At 33.1% G+C, this 20,637-nt stretch overlaps 1 protein-coding gene across 2 annotated transcripts in view; it reads left to right on the forward strand.

Moving 5' to 3' along the window:
- Window positions 1-31: 31 nt before the first annotated feature.
- The window catches only part of LOC102806410 (tyrosine-protein kinase Fer-like), a 72,487-nt gene continuing 51,881 nt past the window's right edge, over window positions 32-20,637 (forward strand). For both annotated transcript variants that reach the window (XM_085494830.1, XM_085494831.1), the window contains exon 1: window positions 32-373. In XM_085494830.1, coding sequence (XP_085350956.1) covers window positions 164-373 — 210 coding nt within the window. In that variant the 5' untranslated portion in view covers window positions 32-163. The remainder of the gene's footprint in view (window positions 374-20,637) is intronic.

Genomic DNA, 20,637 nt, shown 5'->3' on the forward strand with positions numbered 1-20,637 from the left:
CAATGTATGCAAATAGCTCTCGTTATCACCACTCACTGGTGTTAATTTGCATATGACTTCAATACAAACTAAAACGCCATTGCACGGGAAATTCACTTCCTCGTTCATTTTGGTAAACTGTAAAGATTATTGCTGTCTTTCGTAAAGCGTTGTCAAGTCAACCATGTCTGGGGGTACGCGTACACTCCCCCCGAATCTGCCTGGAATGGCGCCTCGAAAGAATATCGCGTTTGGAGACGCTCCGTTCAAAAAAGAGAAACCAAAGCCTCCTCCCAAAGGACTGCCTGCTGCCTTGATCCCAGAGTCAGAACTTTCTGGTCTTTCTAGTTTGTTCAACGAGCTCAACAATGGCTTTGCACGCAATTCCAACATGGTGGGTAGATTATGATTATTACGTAACTGGTAAATCTGTTATTACGTGCATTAATTAACATAAAAGTAATATCGCAGTAATCATAACGTCATATGTTACAACATGTAATATTGTCAAGGACAATAGAATTACATAACTAGATATTTTTTTGTTTAGATTTATGTTATCTGTATCTATGGACCCTTGAACTCCTGTAACTGTCACAATTGTGTTGAGGCACAGTCCCTCTATCACAATCCCTCTATGATAGAGGGACTGTGGTTAAGGCAATGTTTTCATTTGGTTTTTGTTTAACGTGTTTCCTGGTTCGATATATAAATGTTCTGAAGGCTCGCCAAGTTACAGTATTTACACCTCATATTATGTTTACATCTGTTTTTACTCAAGACACTGGTGTAATAATAATAATAATAATAATTTTATTAACACTTACACATTCCCCGGAGGGATTGGCAATGGTTACAAAAGTGTAAGTATTACATAATTTTTAGTAACACCTGTGCTGATACCCAAATAGGTTCAAAGTCTCTACATCAGTGCAACATGTTCACATCTGTTTTTTTCTTATGCTGCTGTATCATTATGTTAGATTAGCATGCATGTGATTACACAATTTACCAGGGGTTTCACAAATGCATTTAATAGCAGGCCATTATCCTGGAACAACCGACCCAAAAAATAAATAAAAAGGCTCTCGGCAGTGCGACCCGCTGCATCGAGACCAGCGTAGGCGGGGTGGGGGTGGGGGGAGGGTGTGGGGGTGGTCGCCGAGGGGGGGGGGTCAGAGAGTAGACGGTCAATTTGGGCTTGTGGCATGCCATAACGAAACACCTGATTTACCATAAAAAGATGGGTTATTGAATGTTATATAGAATAATATATAATACTTTGTTCATTTAGCATATTATTATTTAAAATCAACTTGAGTTTCTGTGATGTTTTATTATTCCAAAATTCTAGTAACTCATACCAGGAATCAGCATTTAAAGTTACTATATTTCCAATTTCACAGAATAAACAGTGGATGACTGGAACATAACTTGTATTGATGTTAGGTCATGTAGATGGAGGAGAGACTGTGATCATGGGTGTGCAATTTTAGCTTTATTGTAATCAAATTTTACTGGAGTTTATTGAAAAACTAGATAGGTACTACCTGGTAGCATTTGTATTTCATGAAATCAAAGTTTACACAAAATAGACAAAATGATTGAGTACTCAAAATTACAGATATCGCAATTTGTGTAATTTAGCGGAAGTCAATGCATTCCTGTACTGCCTGCATGCATACTTCGCAGTATTCTCATGATAGCCTTATTATTATGTATAAAACTTTTTTTTGTGATAATTTAATGAGATGCTAGCCCGAAATGGAAATGAAAAACGTTTTACATTGTACAATGATTGCATACAGTGACAGGATTCTATTACCTTAACACGCTAAGTGCATCTGAGTGTTAGAATGTGACGCACATCGTCCAAATAAGGAAGACATTTGAACACCTTCGTAACATTTTCAAAATTTTGACAGTGTTCATTAAGTCTAATTTTAATTTAACCAATTCACTCAAATTCACAGATTAAGTCATCACATTATTAGGTGAAATAACATGCCATTACACTATTACTGTTGACACATTAGTTTGAGTGTTTTGTGATAAAATAATTATGTGCATTGTGTAATTGAATGTTTTAATCAGTATATTAATTATCACAATTACTGTTTGATATGAATATGCAAATGACATGCAAATTTTATGCAATTTTGTAACCAGATTGTACTGCTACAGTGGTTTAAGTTTCTAGGGAGAACACTTGCTGATAATTATTGTGCTTCTCCTTCACCAGTCACCGAGAGCAAATTCATTTTAAATTTGTGTAATTTTCATCATTAATGGTATGAGACATTTCAAACAGAAAATGGTCATTAATTAAAAACATTTCATCACCCACAGAAAGGTAAATTAAACATAAAAAAATTATAGAAACATAGCTAAAAAATATTGTTCTTTTTTATAATGCTGTATTTTCTCACTTAAATAATAACAGGCTATGTAGAACAACAAGTAACCTTAGCCAAAACAGCTAAAACTTCTCCCTTAGTGGAAACCCAGAATAGGATATACAATTCATAGTGAACTTTTTCTAATGAAAGTACATATTTGTAATTTGATAGCTTTTGTGTACAGGAAGTCCTTATCTAAATGTTAAAAATATTTATATATATATATATATATATATATATATACACATTGTATTTCTCTTTTTTTTCTAAATTTTTTACTCAATCTACTACATAAAAATATGAAATGTCACTTTCAAGATTAATATGTTATGAAATTGACATATTATCTAATTTACCGTAGTAGAATATTTATTACTGACTGCTGGCTGTACAATACTTCAGATTACTCTAAACTACATGTATCTGGTTTATAGTATTTTGGATAAATATTTGTCAGCTCAAAAAATACAATAACCACTCACAACTGCCAAAAATTGTAAGAAAAAATTCATTGCACTATTTTTTTAATGTTTTAATGCCAGAAACATTTTTTTAAAAACCTAATGACAATGTATGCTGTAACAGCACTAACTTTGAACTGTCATTTGAGATTTATTAATATATATATTTTTTTGTAAACTATTAATTTCGAAAATAAAAAATATTTACTGGGTAAAATTGAGATATTCACAATATTTGACATATTCACCAAGTTTAAATAATTTTGCACTTTTACGTATCTGCATATATTAATGAACCAAAAATAAAGCTTGGGGAATAATTAAAAATTTTGCAGTAAAACTGTCTACTCTTAGTGCCCTTGATTGTATAAATCAGTGAGAGACTTAGGTATTTTGTAACTATGACAATTACACAATAACACTGATTGTGATGTCAGTTACATGTTGGTACAATGTAGCCATGTACATACATGTACTGATAAGAACATTTAATTTTTTAACTTAAATGTAATCCAATACTAATGCATAAAATGAAATTACCAGTAATCAAGATTTGAATATTAAGGTTTCTTTAATTATATTTGGTCTGTCATATTCTGGAGTAATTTTTGATAATGTGAAAATTAAAATCCCACACATATAGCGTTTGATAATGGATTGCCTGCTGATGCTGAGATACAGTGTGCCATTCACATCTGCTATTAGTGAAGGCCTTCAGCAGACAATGTATTCTAAAACACATTGAAATAACTGCATGCAATTTTAGTAAATTTGATTCAATGCACAAATTAATTTAGATAAAGTATCCACTATCTTATTGTGAGAATATACTTTCTTTTAAATTAGCGACATCTTGAATTAGCAAAAATACTGATTAGCTAGATTAGGCCAGACTTTTATTATTCCTTGTTTCGCGAACCCGCCGAATGAACAGGAGCCGAAAATGAAATAAAAATAAAATTTGATTTCAGCGCAATTTCTCGCGCCTGCCTTTATTTTTCTTTCGCCCGCCGCATAACAAATCCAAGTTGCATTTTCGTGGGAGTATCATGATCAAAGTAGCGAAGTCTCGCGCAGATGAAATACATGAAATAAAAATTTATTTCATTTCTTCTCACAATGATCTCACTTACAATTCTTTGAGAATCACACAAATCTAATGGGAAAAAAAGAATTAATTTTATTTTTTTATTGCTCTCCTCAAAAAAATCGCCTTATAAAAACTCGAGAAACAGGAATAAAAAAAGTCTGGCCTTAGCTAAAATAAAATTCTAGCTAAAAAGACATGTTTTACAATATTTACTTGGTTTTAAAGTCGCAGAATTTTCTTATTCAACAATAGATGTATTATCAAGTCACATGTATTAATTGTGAGATACACATGAATTCAACTTATAATTGAGATTCAAACCCAGTGTTTAATCTACAGTATTTACTTACCTGGTACCCTGTAATCCTTTTATTTTAGTCATCTTTTACAACATAAAACTTTGGAAAATTGGGTTTGCATAAAATTGAATTAGCAAAATTTCAGATAAGCTTAAATAACATGCTAGCTAAAATAACACGTTTCATGGTATTAATATTGAACAACTTGTAGAAGCTGCTCTCATATTACAAAGTAAAGCAAGTAAATAAATAACACTGAAACAAAAGATGGTAAATAGTTAACTGTTAAATCTAAGTAAACATATACTGACTCTGGTAGACAAACAATGTACCATATTTGATAGATACCCCATCCAGGGCAATGTTTTGGAGCAAAGGTCATATACCAGTATATGGAAGAGTGGTGTCTCCAAAACATTGCTCAGGGTGATCTTTTAGTGTTTTTTTAGCTCCGCTGTCGACTTTGTCGAGCGGAGCTTATCATATGAGTGATTGTCCGTCGTCGTCCGGTGTCCGTCGTCTGTGTCAATGTTTTACATTTTTGACTTCTTCTTGAAAACTACAAGTCTGAATGCTTTGATACTTGGTGTATATGTACCTTGGGTAGACCTCTCTCAGATTTGTTCATTTCATGATCATATCTTCAATTCTCTAATTTTGGTGAATATTTTTGTCATTTTGGGTAAAAAGTGATATTTTTGACTTCTTGTTAAAAACAGCAAGTCCAATTGCTTTGATATTACATATATAGGTACTACATGTGGACCACTCTCAAATTTGTTCATTTCATAATGATATCTTTAATTTTCTAATTTTGGTGAATATTTTTGTCATTTTGGGTAAAAAGTGATATTTTTGACTTCTTGTTAAAAACAGCAAGTCCAATTGCTTTGATATTACATATATAGGTACTACATGTGGATCTCTCTCAGATTTGTTCATTTTGTAATGATATCTTTAATTCTCTAATTTTGGTGAATATTTTTGTCATTTTTGGTAAAAAGTGATATTTTCAACTTCTTGTTAAAAACTGCAAGTCCAATTGCTTTGATATTACATATATAGGTACTACATGTGGACCTCTCTCAGATTTGTTTATTTTGTAATGATATCTTTAATTCTCTAAATGTGAATATTTTTGTCATTTTTGGTAAAAAGTGATATTTTCAACTTCTTGTTAGAAACCGCAAGTCCAATTGCTTTGATATTACATATATAGGTACTACATGTGGACCACTCTCAAATTTGTTCATTTCATAATGATATCTTTAATTTTCTAATTTTGGTGAATATTTTTGTCATTTTTGGTAAAAAGTGATATTTTCGACTTCTTGTTAAAAACGACAAGTCCAATTGCTTTGATATTACATATATAGGTACTACATGTGGACCTCTCTCAGATTTGTTCATTTTGTAATGATATCTTTAATTCTCTAAATTTGGTGAATATTTTTGTCATTTTTGGTAAAAAGTGATACTTTCGACTTCTTGTTAAAAACCACAAGTCCAATTGCTTTGATATTACATATATAGGTACTACATGTGGACCACTCTCAAATTTTTTCATTTCATGATGATATCTTCAATTCTCTAGTTTTGATGAATATTTTTCTCATTTTTGGTAAAAAGTGATATTTTCTTCTTGTTAAAAACCACAATCATTTATAGTCAAAAATGATATTTTTGAATTCTTGTTGAAAACAGCAAGTCCCATTGCATTGATACTATGCATATTGTTCATTTTCTAATGATATCTTCTGTTCTTTAATCGAAATGTGCATTGCTAACAGCGGAGCTATCTCAGCCGAGAGGCTGCTTGTTTATTGCTATGAACACATTGATTTAGTAGCAAATGATCACAGTAGTGTAAACCACAGGTGAATAACTTACTTGTTATTGAGTTGTTACAAATGTTGACTATTACTTAGTTGTGATTATACTACCAGTAATATACAAAATATCAATTTATTGGTTTGATATGAAATGCAAGTAACAGTTAATATTTTCTTTGTAAAGCACATGTTTTGAGTTACATGCAACCACTCAATGTGAAATGATATCCACCATGTTTGTTTCATGTATGAACTGAAACTGCGTCAATTGATCTTATAGGTCCAGCCCGGTCGGCTTAATTAATCAGAATGCTGGGTGGTGCCAGCCAAACATATTTTAGAATTTTTTTTATAGCATTGGATAGTGAAGTAACACAACACGGAAGTGATTGTGTTGCGTCACAGTATTTTGGTAACAAATTTTTTTTAAGAAAGAGTTGCTTAACACTTTTTATGGTGATAACAGCTGATTTTCAAACGAAGTTCATCCATTCATGCTAGTCACATTTTACAGCCTTGATTAGGCATCAGCGACTACGAAACACTAATGATCTCTTAGTTTCATCCTAGATTATCTCAGTTTTGATACTTACAGGTGATTAAGGAAGGAGAAATGTACTTAGTTAGGTAGTCTTGTTTATAAACATATGGACAATATGACTACAATTGTATTTTGAATTTCTGGCGTACAACATGTTTGATTAGGAGAAAGAAATTAAATCTGTTGGTGTCACTCTAGATACTGTAAAATACTTTATTTTAGCTGGAAGTAATTTGCCGTAATGGGTGTTTTGTATACCTTTTATTTTCATTGATTTTTGATGAGTTGAATGCAAAATATAGGAACAAATTATATTTGCTTGATTTTATTTTCACTGAATCACTTCTTAAATTTCAAGCAAAAATAAAGTATTTTACAGTATTTCAAATGCCAGTCCTGTTTTTCTTGCCTACAGTGTTTATAACCCCCCTTCCAAATACATTTGTATATAATGGTAACGTCTTTGCAAGACAATAGTGGCTGACTGTAGTTGTGCCTTCACAAGTCAATAAGAAGGTCTGAAATTTGAAGAGCTGAGACCTGTCTAATTTTTTTAGCAGATTTATTTTCACTGACAACCTGCAGCAAATATCACATTGATTTGTTTTTTCAAAAGACTCATCTGAATGTCAGTTACTTTTTAATTAATGATGAATGCCGCTACTGTCAGGAATTTCCTTTACTTCCTTCTCTGTATTTTGACTCATTTTACTAAAAAGATTTTGCCTATTTTTGTTATTATACTATTTCTATCCTGACAGTGATATGAGTTTGATCAATAGAAACTTATGGAAAGGGTGGTAGATTTTAATGAAAAAAAAAAATCTACACAGAAAATTTAAAAAAGAAATACTACAGGGAAATAAGAGACATGTTTGGGGTTCACAGCAGTTTTATTTAGAAAAACATAATTGAAGGGAATGAAATAATTTCTAGTTTTTTGACAATCTAGAGTTTCAGATGGTCAATCCCTAAAATAAAAAAAAATATTGATCCTTCTAAAATTGTTTGGAAATCTGCTAATGTATTATTGTATGGAATACATAGCAGCTCCTGGGATTGTACCATGCATTCATGTGACACCGTTGTCTTCATTCTTTATACCTCTAGTTTGTCTTTTGTTTTCTATTTGTAATTTTACTGTTCAGGGAGCTGATTTGAATTCATCAACTTCTCACATCAACTTCTCTTTGTATATATATCACACTGAAAATTTACCGAATTAAAATAAAAAAATTGTTGAAATATTTTAACATTATTATTATATGACTTTTTCACTCCATGTCGCCAAGCAAATTTTTGAAATATGATGAAATAATTTCCCCATAGACACCACTGCAGAATGCAAATGTTAACAATTTCACATGACATTTTTGGAATCTTGTTTCTTAAACATTTATCTGATGACCCCAATATTTGTCATTTGACCCAAATAACTCGTAATAATGAAGGCATGAAGAAAGGGGTGGAGTTTTACAAAGGAATTCTTTATTCAACCCAAGCCGCCTTAAGTGGATTTGTTGAGATTACACTTAAAGCAAGATTTCCTGGGGCATACTGTTGGCCTCAGTTAGAATCTAGCAAAAACAAAATGGCAAATGTTGTACTTGTTTTCCTTATTAAACCACTTGAAGCTAATATATCAGTTTGTGTTTCAGCAACTAAGTTAACAATGTGCGTTGACCTTGGGCCAGTAATGTTTATTGGAAAACAAAGCAAATTTCAAATGAACGTGTTTGTGAGAATTTCCTGGAATGCTAATTCCTTGAGTGGTTGTGAAAACACCATATTTTTTTTTTAAAACCATTGTCGTGCTTTAGATAGTAATTTTTGTAAAATTTGCATGTTTTGTATATGTGATTTAGCAGTTAGTGTAACCATTTTAATTCCTTCTGAGGAATTTTAAGTGTGCCAATAAACTATATAGCTACTGTAATATACTCTACACTCAGTGACTCCCTGTCTTCAATTTATGCTATGAGTGCCTAAGTCAACTTTTATCACATCCATGAAATATAACCCTTATCATTTTTTCGTGCTTCTTTCAAAATTTGTATCAGCACATGTAGCCCTTAGGAAATTATTTTCTTTGTGTCCTAAATTATCAAATATACATAAAAATAGGAAAAATTTTGCTCCAAAATATTGCCGGGAAAAATTCTGGCACTAAAAGGATTAAAGAACCATGTTGCTTCTCACATTAAATATGACTTCAAGGATATAGGTTTCACTTCAGTTAAAAATAATGACAAATTCAGATAAGGATTATAGCAGTGCAATTGTGAACATGCATGTAGTTGCTAATACATTTGACACAATTTTGCACAGTTATTTTCTGTATCTGACTATTTATAAAAAAAAATTGGGCTTGCCAGAATAGTTTTTGATTTATGAATCCCAGAAAACCATTGACTCAAATGGCCAAATTTTGTCAGTGAGATATTTTATTGTGTGGTTCCTATATTTCACTGCCCAATACTAAACTTTTTTGGCAGTATTTGTGAAAATGCACAAATTTGATTTCAGGTTTTAAATGAGACTTTACAGAAATTCAAAACATTGCAAAACTGGGCAATATCTGCAAAAACAATTTTTAAAACAGTCCTTATATGCAAGAAAAATGAATGAAACAGAGCCATAGCCAAGAAAAATATATAAACAAATAAAAAAAAACCTATTTATTTAAACATTTTTTTTTATTTGGCCTGAGAAGCCACAAGACGTGTTTTTGTCCCTCAAATGATCCTAATTTCCCATCGGCGTATAAGTCTTTGTCAAATGTTTTGAAACATGAAAAAAATATGACATGGATTTATTTTGTAAAAGGTAACACAAGTTGACTTTGACATTAACGGGTCAATGGAGACTACTAGTGTACATTACTTCTACATGTATTGTTGAATGATAGTGCTTGTTGATCCACGTGCACTATTTTTAATCAAGGATCGTTTCCCAGCTGTGACAGATTTAATATAAAACACTATGAAATGAATAAAATGTACAGTCTTTGTGAAAACATGTATCGGGCTGTGTATACCAGTCATAATGCTTTTCGAACGGTAAATCCAATGAAGGTGTGTATGTAATTATTTGTTTTGTTTTTTAAATCAAATGTTTCCATCCAATACAGAATTAAGGTTAATTCCAATTTGGTGTTCTACTTTTGTTTTTTTCTTTTACATGTACAGTAGCTGCGTGACTGAAATATTAGCTGTAAACTATTGATAGAAAAATTATATTATTGAATGTTTTGATGTAAAAACTGGTGTCTGAATATAATATCCAAAGGTTTTTCAAATGTTCTAATTTGTTGTATTAAAATAACTTTGTGTTGGGCAATGTCATTTATTTCCAATTTTAAAAAATTATTTAACTACATGTAAATTAATCAGTGTTTTCGACAACAAATATTTCACTTTTATCTTGACGTCTTGAAGCTGAGTATTTGATATTTGCAAGTAAACAGGGTGTTGCTTTGAGTCTATATACCTATTTATGGGTTTTGAATGTGCAACTATTTTACCGGCTGCTGTACCCTGCACCCCCCGTCAGGATTATATTACTTTCATCTGGCACAGGTGTTATTTCAATTATCGTGCCAAAACAAATCTGGTTTTATTAAATCACAGACACAAGTTTAACAAGTATGTTACCATATTAATTGCACTTGGCTGAGAAATATGGATACCGGGTACTATATAAAATGAAAGGTCCATGTAAAAAAAATCTGCCAGTTCAAAGCATCAGAGTTTGAAATGACCTTAGTTAAAACAACCACCTGTTCTTTGCTATTCTAACAATCATGGAAATATTTTATTTCACATGTAGTGGAAAGTTTATATGTTTAGTTACCTCAGTATGTATAAAAGTACGATATTTAGTATTTAGCTTATATCCACTAAATTTATATATTACTATTTATTATTCAATAGTGGATATAATAATGTAAAATACCTAGGTACAAATGTGTATTTGTGAATTGGACTTGGTCCATCCTTCATACCTCTTAACTTCCACAAATAATCCAAGATGGCTGAAAAGTGGCCATTTTTATTCAAAATGCAGGATTTTTGCCATTTTGGAAATTAGTACATACATGTACATGTAGAACCTCATGAAACCTTAATGCCTATAATTTTCTTTACAGTGATTAAAATTCAGCACTAATTGGGTACCATTTAGCTTTCAAAAATTTTATGCAGAGCCATATAATATGATTCAAGATAACATTTTTACTGTGGAAATCCATTGGGATATTTCGTCTGCAATTTAAAAAAATTAATTGTGTGTAGGCATACATTTCGGTCAGACTCTACATGCATAAAATATGATGAGATTTTGATACACATTACTTAGTATCATGGATCTGACTCAAAAACTGTCATCGGCAGGCATTTTGTATTTACAAACATACATTTACTAATAAACCATTTTCCGTTCACTGCGAGATTTCACGATGTGTGTGAAATCAAACGTAAAAACAGGACAAACAACGATCATAAATTTAGCGTTGTAGTAGCGTCAAACATCACAAGGGATTCGACAAACACGAAACAAAGTATTTTACGGATATTTCCACACTTAAAAACGTTCTGTACACATTTGATGATGCTCAGTTTTAATGAAGTAAGGGTATCCAAATGCAATATTCCGCCTTTCGACTTTGAACTATGAAAGAAAAAATCAAATTGTTTGATTTTTGTGGCAGACGTTTGGTCCGTGTCTTTCACGCAATACGTGGGATCTCGCAGTTGAATGGAAAATCACCTATTAAATTAAACCTTCATACATACATGTACATAGTACACAGTACATCATGGGATGTATGTTCATACATGTATGAGCTACATCACAGTTTGAATGTAACTTAAATTTAACTTGCTTTGAAAACCACATTATGTGTAAAATGCATGATGAAATCTGTCAAAATACGTCTTTTATTGGTAATATTGCAAAGAATATGTTGAAATCATTGATGAGAATGAGTTGTCAATTGCATAAAGATGGCCATAGCATTTTATTGTTTACAAACAAACGTCTACCCATGAACCTTTGCATTTTTAGCATGCATTGTTATTGTCGCTTATGACTCAATTCCCTTTGTGCACAGGTGGTAGATGAAATATAAATAGCTTTAAATATTTCAAGTTTTTACTGGGCAAGCAAGCTGAGAGAGTTAGGCTTGCACATAATTAATTAATTTGTGTTAATCAGTTTAATAATACATCAAACATCAAATTTAAGATTAATTTTTAAAAATGCTCTAGTTATTATTCTCTTTCCAATAGTTGGATACATGGTAACTGGTTCAAATCCCATTTTTACCAACAAATTTCTCGTCACTTTTTAGCTCCCTTGTTGACTTTTTTGAGCGGAGCTTATCATATGAGTGATTGTCTGTCAGTGTCTGTGTCAACTGTTGACTTTTTCAACTTCATTCATATAGGTACCTCAGGTGGACTTCTCATCATTTCATTATGATATTTCTTAAATTTTGATGAATATTTTTGTCGCTTTGGTAAAAAGTGATATTCTGATTGCTTTGATATTATATATATATAGGTATTACAGATGGACCTCTCTCAGATTTGTTCATTTTATAATGGTATCTTCAATTCTTTGATTATAATGTGCATTGCAAACAGTGGAGCTATCTCAGCCGAGAGGCTGCTTGTTAATACCCATAATACCTCGAAAGCACATATGTTATACTGAATCCTTAAAAGATTACTTATTTTGACGACAGAAAAGTCTCTGTATCAGTAATTCATGGATTGTGTGGGCACAGGGGAAGAACAAACACTTAGATTCACTGTATTTGCTATACAAGTTATAGCAAATACAGTAAATCTAAGAGTTTGTTCTTCCCCTGTATTCCATTTATCATTTTGACATGGTTTCTATTTATGTCTTGGGCAGGAAAGAATCCCCAGCTTTGTGAACAGTCTGATAGTTCAACAGGAAACAGTCTTAGTTGCTAACAGGAAACATGAATGTTGCTAAAAGGGTTGATAAAAGTGCACCATGGTGCCCGAGGTGCCTTTCATTCACAATAGATTTTTTTATTCACTAATATTGATTTATAATCACTGTTTAATTGTAGAAACTCCCCTGCCAGTACTGGTGTATTCAAGGTCTTTCAATTGGAATTTATTATGCACATCATGTCTCAAAATATAAAGCTACTACCAGTAGCCTCTTTTGAATGGCTGTCTATCTTATGAATATGTATCTTACTGTTACTGTATTGTCATGTGTACAACTGACCTTGATGTTTGAACACCAAACTGGTCAGTCAGTCAACTATTAAATGAACCTACATAATTTTGTTGTTCTTTCTTATACTAGCCCCATAGTTTTAAAGTATGTGGTATGATTTAGGCTAAACAATTGTAGAAAAATACATATATACCCCCCGGTACATACTGTTACAAAATTTTGGCAAGAAGTTCCATGATGTACAAAGGTTCAGTCTCAAAATAGAATAGAATAGCATAGCACAGTACTTTATTGACACCGTAACGATAATATTACATTTCTTTTTTGGTTATGGACATCAATGAAGTTATAAAACTGAAAACATTAGTAATGTATTAAGTAAAAATATATAATAAAAATAGCAACATTAGACTATACTACTAGTAGTGTGATTGTGAAATTGGTCCTTTCACTCGTATTTTGATAATAAATTTTGACATTGTTAGTCGGTGTTTGTTTTTTTACATTGAAACAAACAGTTACTTAGAGCATATATAATTGTCAAAATACATAGCTGAGTTTAGTGTACCTAACATTTCTTTTTATTCTTAAATGGAATACAGGATACTACACATAAAAGTGAAACCTAATCTTGATATTCTTAATAGAGGCCACATCCTTGTTCAGGTCTTGTCTTTTGGAAACAGACTGGGAGTTTAAAAGTCTGATCCACAGTAACAGAGTGATTAAAGGTGTTGTGCTATTAAAATCATAATTGTATAAATTGGAAAAGTTATAATTAGCTCTTCTGGAGTTCATCTTGGCAACGGATAAGCAATTGCCTTAGAAAGTAGGGTCTGCTTGTTATTCCTCAGCTCCTGAGAGCGAGGTTATTTGTAGTTATGTTGGCGATCGCTTCTGTGTCTGCGGAAGTACTATGGGAGATTGCGTGATGGGAGTGAAAATTCTTTTGATCAAAATAATTTTAGAAAAGTGAAAACTAGAGTGACTGTGAAATAAAGGTTGGTTTTAAATGTTAAATGTCATGGAATCTGGATGAAATAATGAAAGGAAATTGAGCTGGTATGAAAAGGAGGTAAATGTAGCTAGAATGCAAGTCAAACTCCGCGGGTCAATATGTCACAATGCATCCATCATTGCGGCTGCAAAGTGACAACAACTATGGATGTGGTAAAAGACTTGATTTGCAGTTTGCGTGAATGGCCGGGAAAAAAACATGCAAATTCTGTGCTTCAGTAACAGTATTTGCTGCTTTTTTGTGCAATGAAAATTAATATAAGAAATGCTGCCAAAAGACTTTTCCTTCTAGTAAACAAAACGTTTATCTTGTAAATGTTATGGTTCTGTTACAGCAAATCTCGGAAGTATTGGGGCAGCCAATTTGTAAACTCACTAGCTAATTGCTAACTGCTTGGCTTTCGAATCTCGCTGGTGCCGATTTGTGGTCGCGTCTACTCGGGGCGAGTCCACATTGCTTAGGTGATATAAAATGCTTTTACACGGTTTGAATAAAGAGACAAGTTGAGAAACAGTTTCCTACAAAGAAGGAGAAAAAGTAATTTTCACATCCAACCACTAATAATATTCGACCTCATTCGTCATTTTGGAGGTAGCCATCAAGACATCGATTACGAACAGCGAGTTACGAAAACATTGAGTTACAGAAATGACCATGCCCATGTTTTTGAAACCACGCCCACTTTTGTCAAACCACGTCCAAATTGTAACTCGATGTTCAAGGGTGACAGTCGTGTTGTGTCCTGTTCGATATGGGACTCATAGCGACGTATACAACGCGTGTAAAATACGACCACCATGCTTTCAATTAACAGTTAACAGAACTTCGAGTTACGGGCACCATACATTTCGAACTTTAAATAACAGTTAATCAAACTTCGAATAAGGGGCAACATATATTTTTTGTTTTGTTTAACTTTCTAATTTTTTAACTCGAATTGCAATGAACAGTAAGCAACGTAGATTGTAGTTATTGTTCATCCAGATACTGTCTTTCATTTTTTTGCCACGCAATGAGATTGCTTGTTTCAACTTATGGGCTTAGTCCCTGTACATCTTCACAACTTTACAGAGGCCAGAGTCGTGATACTTTCTCATCGGCGTCATTCCATATTTTCATCATCTCAGATTCTCTCTTTTTTATTATATAACGATTCATTGTAAATTAAAAATTCACTAGTTCAACGTGTGAAATCAGGCAACCATATTTTCAAATCTTCACATTACTCGATTTTGGCTCGTTTTGTTGCAATAATAACAGTAACATTGTTGCGACATTACAGACACGCACATGAGTTACCAACTCGAATTTGAATAACTGCTAATTAAAGTTACAAAATTTGAAAGTTACTGAATGTGGACGTGCAACACAAACCAAAATGTATGTTGTCCATAACTCGAAGTTCTGTTAACTGATAATAATGATTGAATATCGAGTTACAATTTAGGCGTGGTTTCAAAAATATGCGCGTGTTCATTTCTGTAACACGATGTTTTCGTAACTCGATGTCCGTAACACGAACAATTCAGCATCTCAAGCAGTTTGCCAATTCACTAGCGAGCTTGCAAATTGGCTGTCCAAATACTTCTGATACTTGTTATAATTTTCTAGAAACTTTACAGCAAATCACAGATTTTCATTATTTATTGTCCATAGTTTTTCTAAATTTCAGGTTTTATTGTTCTAAATTATTTACAGTAATAAAACAGTTTTCCGTTCTGAAACCATTTCCAGTTATTATGATTGTGTACATCCCCCTCCCCCCACATACACACATTAAGACAGGGTGATATGTACGGATATGCACGAGTATGCTTCATGGGATAATAGGCCACTCCCTTGCTTCAATTCCAACTATATCTCTAGAAATATCATTTGCCGTTTATCATCCATATTTCGATATGAATGTGTCAATTGCGTGCCTGGTAATTCTAACTAACTACTTTTTTTGCAAAACTTGCCCAGCCTTGCTTCTACCAGTCATTTAAGTGAACTCCACATTGTCCTTAACAGTAAAGGGTAATGCAGATATATTGTAAATTACACAGAGGTAACACTACACAGTGTTCTCCCCAAAGCGTTTTAGCGTAGCGGGGCCGCTACTCCATTATTTATGCCGCTACTCTGAGAGATTGCCCGCTACTCTGTGGCATTTCCTGTTACTCTTTCTTTTAGCTTGTTAATACACGTGCGAATCTGTGAGTCAGCGTCATCAGCGTCCGGTACTGTGAGCCAAATCAGGTGTGAATGGAAACATGTCAGTGATTACGCAAAGACAATGGACTAATACAGCTTCGTACTTCGACAATAAACACTTTCGCCCTATTTAATTGGGGTAATAGCGAGTATTTTCTCAGTAGCATATTTGGCTGGAAGAAGCAACGATGTCAAACAGCAGAAATATTACGTTGTGGTTCCGCGTAGAACGCCCTGCTGGGCCCCTGGTTGCGAGCGATAAACCCACCAGCAACGCGGTCACCGGTACCCCTGTCGGCAATGGTACTAAACGTGTCCAAGATGATGTTACAACGAAAAGTGCAAAAAAATAAACTCTAGATTTGATGCACAATGGACAACAAAATATACGTGGCTGAGAGAAACATCCGATGGCAAAGGTAAAAAAAGTATTTATTTGTAGCGTTTTACTTGGAAGCGAGTTTTGACCTAGTTTAGTAAATTTTTGTATGGCTTCATTTTTTGCCGATCGTCGAAACATTTTTTTGGAAACGACCTTCTTTCTGGAAGTTCAAAAATTGTTGGCTACGATTTATCAAAGTAACTAATACTAGTATTGTGTTTTGAAATAGTTGGGTAAAGTTTATCGTGGCAATTTTTAAGTTTAGCGACTTTTCAAAATGGCGGCAATTTGTTTATTTTCGTGTTGATCGTGACGATATTTTTTAAATACAAGTATTGATTCGCTCCTATTTCTTATCTTTTAGGAATGCTGTGACACATATGTGGAAAATTCAACTTAAAAACATCCAGAAATAGTTCTTTGGTATGGAATTCTATGCCATGTATAACTATTACGAAATATGCTATCGATAAACACGCACACTCGGAGATGCACAAGAAGGCCATGTCATTTAATAGAAGTGGGAAGCAAAGAAAATCACGGCGTTCTCAAAAGCTGCAGATCACTGGGCTTCCATGAAAGTCCGAAGAATCAACATTACATAGAAATCACACAGCAGCAGATTCATTTAATCTTCTACATAAATTTGTTAAAAAATAAAGACACATTTTCATCCATGCAAGCCTGTCATTATTGTTTTCTTTATCTTCAGACAAATGCTAATGATATGTAAATTATATGCAAATTAGCCGCCACTCTGATACATTTTTCTGGGGAGAACACTGCTACAATACATTTCCCTTTACATCCCTTATATTACATAACAGTCTTTGAGCTGAGGCAGTTATGGTTCTACAACCATCACCAGTTCTCTTGTAGCTACTGTAGCTGTAGTTGGCCATGTTTGTAAAGTGACAACAGTGACATACAAATACACCAGAACACGTGTACAAATACGTGGGAAGAATTTTTCCAAAAATTAATTAATTTGCCCCCTCTCCCCATTTATGCTCATTAGTTAATTAAAACCAGTGCCTTAAACTTTTTTTTGTGGAGTTGAGAAATGTGTTGTTTTTAATTAATAATTATGAAGTTTTATTTAATAAATGTTGAACATATTTTATTATTGTTGCATGAAATAATTCTAATCTTGAAAAAATAAATAATAAAAACCTTGTCATTGCATAATTTTTAACTTCATCTAGGATGAGAACCAAACCATTTTTTGGCCTTAGAGAGTAGGAGACATCTGTATAGTCAATAACGTTGGTCTTGGGGCAGAGAAGGGAGGTGTTGGGTTCTCTGTACAAAGGAAATAGTTTTCATGAATTGTCTGTTGTAAAATAGCTTGGTAACATATGTTTAATACGAAAACAGATTTTACATTTCCTGTCTGTTCAGACAGAGTAAAAAATAAAATGGGACAAAAACAGATGTCTCATGTGTGGTGAGATAACTGTTATAGAACAGGATGTACATGTTAAAATAGGAAACTGGATTTTCCTCAAATCATCACTGAGTCAATACTGGTGACATTATGAAATAATCCTTTAAATGCATTTCAGCTCAAGAAAGAAATAATTTGCATGACAATAAACTTTATTAATCCTCCTTTGAATGAAGTTTGAAACGATTCGTTTCAAGACCAGATAAAAGATTGCCAACTTGCAGCCATTTTGTTTTTTTGAAAATGTATTTTTTGCATGCTTTGTCAGTTTTTGTCAAATTATAACATTATACATTTTAGGATACATGTCTATGACCATTCACTTGATGATCAGATCAAAGATGGCCGACTGGCAGCCATTTTTTAGCTCCGCTGTCGACTTTGTCGAGCGGAGCTTATCATATGAGTGATTGTCCGTCGTCGTCGTCCGTCGTCCGTGTCAATGTTTTACTTTTTCGACTTCTTCTTGAAAACTACAAGCCTGAATGCTTTGATACTTGGTGTATATGTACCTTGGGTAGACCTCTCTCAGATTTGTTCATTTCATGATGATATCTTCAATTCTCTAATTTTGGTGAATATTTTTGTCATTTTTAGTAAAAAGTGATATTTTCGACTTCTTGTTGAAAACCGCAAGTGCAATTGCTTTGATATTACATATATAGGTACTACATGTGGACCTCTCTCAGATTTGTTCATTTTGTAATGATATCTTTAATTCTCTAATTTTGGTGAATATTTTTGTAATTTTTGGTAAAAAGTGATATTTTCGACTTCTTGTTGAAAACCGCAAGTGCAATTGCTTTGATATTACATATATAGGTACTACATGTGGACCTCTCTCAGATTTGTTCATTTTGTAATGATATCTTTAATTCTCTAATTTTGGTGAATATTTTTGTAATTTTTGGTAAAAAGTGATATTTTCGACTTCTTGTTGAAAACCGCAAGTCCAATTGCTTTGATATTTACATATATAGGTACTACATGTCGACCTCTCTCAGATTTGTTCATTTTGTAATGATATCTTCAATTCTCTAATTTTGGTGAATATTTTTGTAATTTTTGGTAAAAAGTGATATTTTCGACCTCTTGTTGAAAACCGCAAGTCCAATTGCTTTGATATTACATATATAGGTACTACATGTGGACCTCTCTCAGATTTGTTCATTTTGTAATGATATCTTTAATTCTCTAATTTTGGTGAATATTTTTGTAATTTTTGGTAAAAAGTGATATTTTCGACTTCTTGTTGAAAATCGCAAGTCCAATTGCTTTGATATTACATATATAGGTACTACATGTGGACCTCTCTCAGATTTGTTCATTTTCTAATGATATCTTCTGTTCTTTAATTGCAACGTGCATTGCTAACAGCGGAGCTATCTCAGCCGACAGGCTGCTTGTTTTTTAAATGTGGTATCTTATGCATGCTTTGTCAGACTAAGTCGACAGCGGAGCTTATCATATGAGTGATTGTCCGTCGCCATCGTTGTCCGTGTCAATGTTTTACTTTTTAGGGGCCCAAGCCTGAAGGGCGAGGCCCCTATTCTTATTGTCCGGTTTTTTCTTCTTTCTTCTTTCTTTCTTCTTTCTTTCTTCTTTCTTTCTTCTTTCTTTCTTCTTTCTTTCTTCTTTCTTTCTTCTTTCTTCCGTAACTTTTTTCGTCAAGCCGTTTGAGAAAACCGCTGAACAGAATGGTCTGATAATGCTCTATACTGATAGTCCCTAATGTGAACTGGTGCAACATGCTTTCAGAATTTCGATTGGTCAATTAGTTTGGCAGCCATATTGGATTGAAATAAAACCGGAAGTGGCTGTTTGACCACTTTCTGAGGGTCTAGGCGTCTAGATTTTTTTATGGTATATAGTACAACTCATGTGTAATAAATATCAGCAATAAAAACTTTAGCGGTCATGTGACTTTTCCCGCCATTTTGTTTTTCCTAAAAATGGCAAAAAACACTTACAAATCTTCTTCTTCAGAACCACCAAGTAGAATGCTCTCATATGTAGTATTTAGCTTCTATATATAAATCCCATTTATGTTTGAACATTTTTTTTACGATTGGTCACGTGGTTTGGCCACCATTTTGGATTTCTTCTAAACAGGAAGTAGTTTTTTACTCTGGCAACACTTGAGGGATTATTTTCAATTTTGCTTCATGGCATCAGTGTATCAAACCCTTTCAAAAATCTAAAAAAAAATTCAGATCAGTCACATGGTTTGGCCGCCATTTTGGATTTTAAGCAAATTTGACAAAAAGTTTGGGTATTTGTTTCTCAGAGACGATTCAACCAATCTACTAGATGTTTTTATATTTGCCATGCCTGCCCTTAGCTCCATATGAGAAAAATAATATTATTTTGATCAGTCACATGGTTTGGCCGCCATCTTGGATTTTGTGAAAATAGAAAATTTGCAACTACATGTTTTGTATTAGTCTGATTTCTTTCAAATTTTGTATGTGCATTTGTGTCTTTTGATGCATCATTTTGCCCCAATAGCACACTGTTAGGCCTCGTGACTGGGCACCCATGGGGTGGGGGCTTCTAACCTCATTAATATGCATAACTGTGATAACTCAATCACTGTTGTAGTTAGCATGATGAATCCTGTGTTATTATGACAACGTTGAACAAGAGATTTGATTAAAATAACAGATGACCATATATGGTCATGTGACTCATTAATATGCATAACCATTGTATCTTAAACACTGTTGCAATTAGGAAGATGAATCCTGTGTTATTATGACAACAGTGAACAAGAG

The sequence above is a fragment of the Saccoglossus kowalevskii genome, chromosome 21 (genome assembly GCF_978046115.1).
Source record: "Saccoglossus kowalevskii chromosome 21, keSacKowa6.1, whole genome shotgun sequence".
NCBI classification, from domain to species: domain Eukaryota; kingdom Metazoa; phylum Hemichordata; class Enteropneusta; family Harrimaniidae; genus Saccoglossus; species Saccoglossus kowalevskii.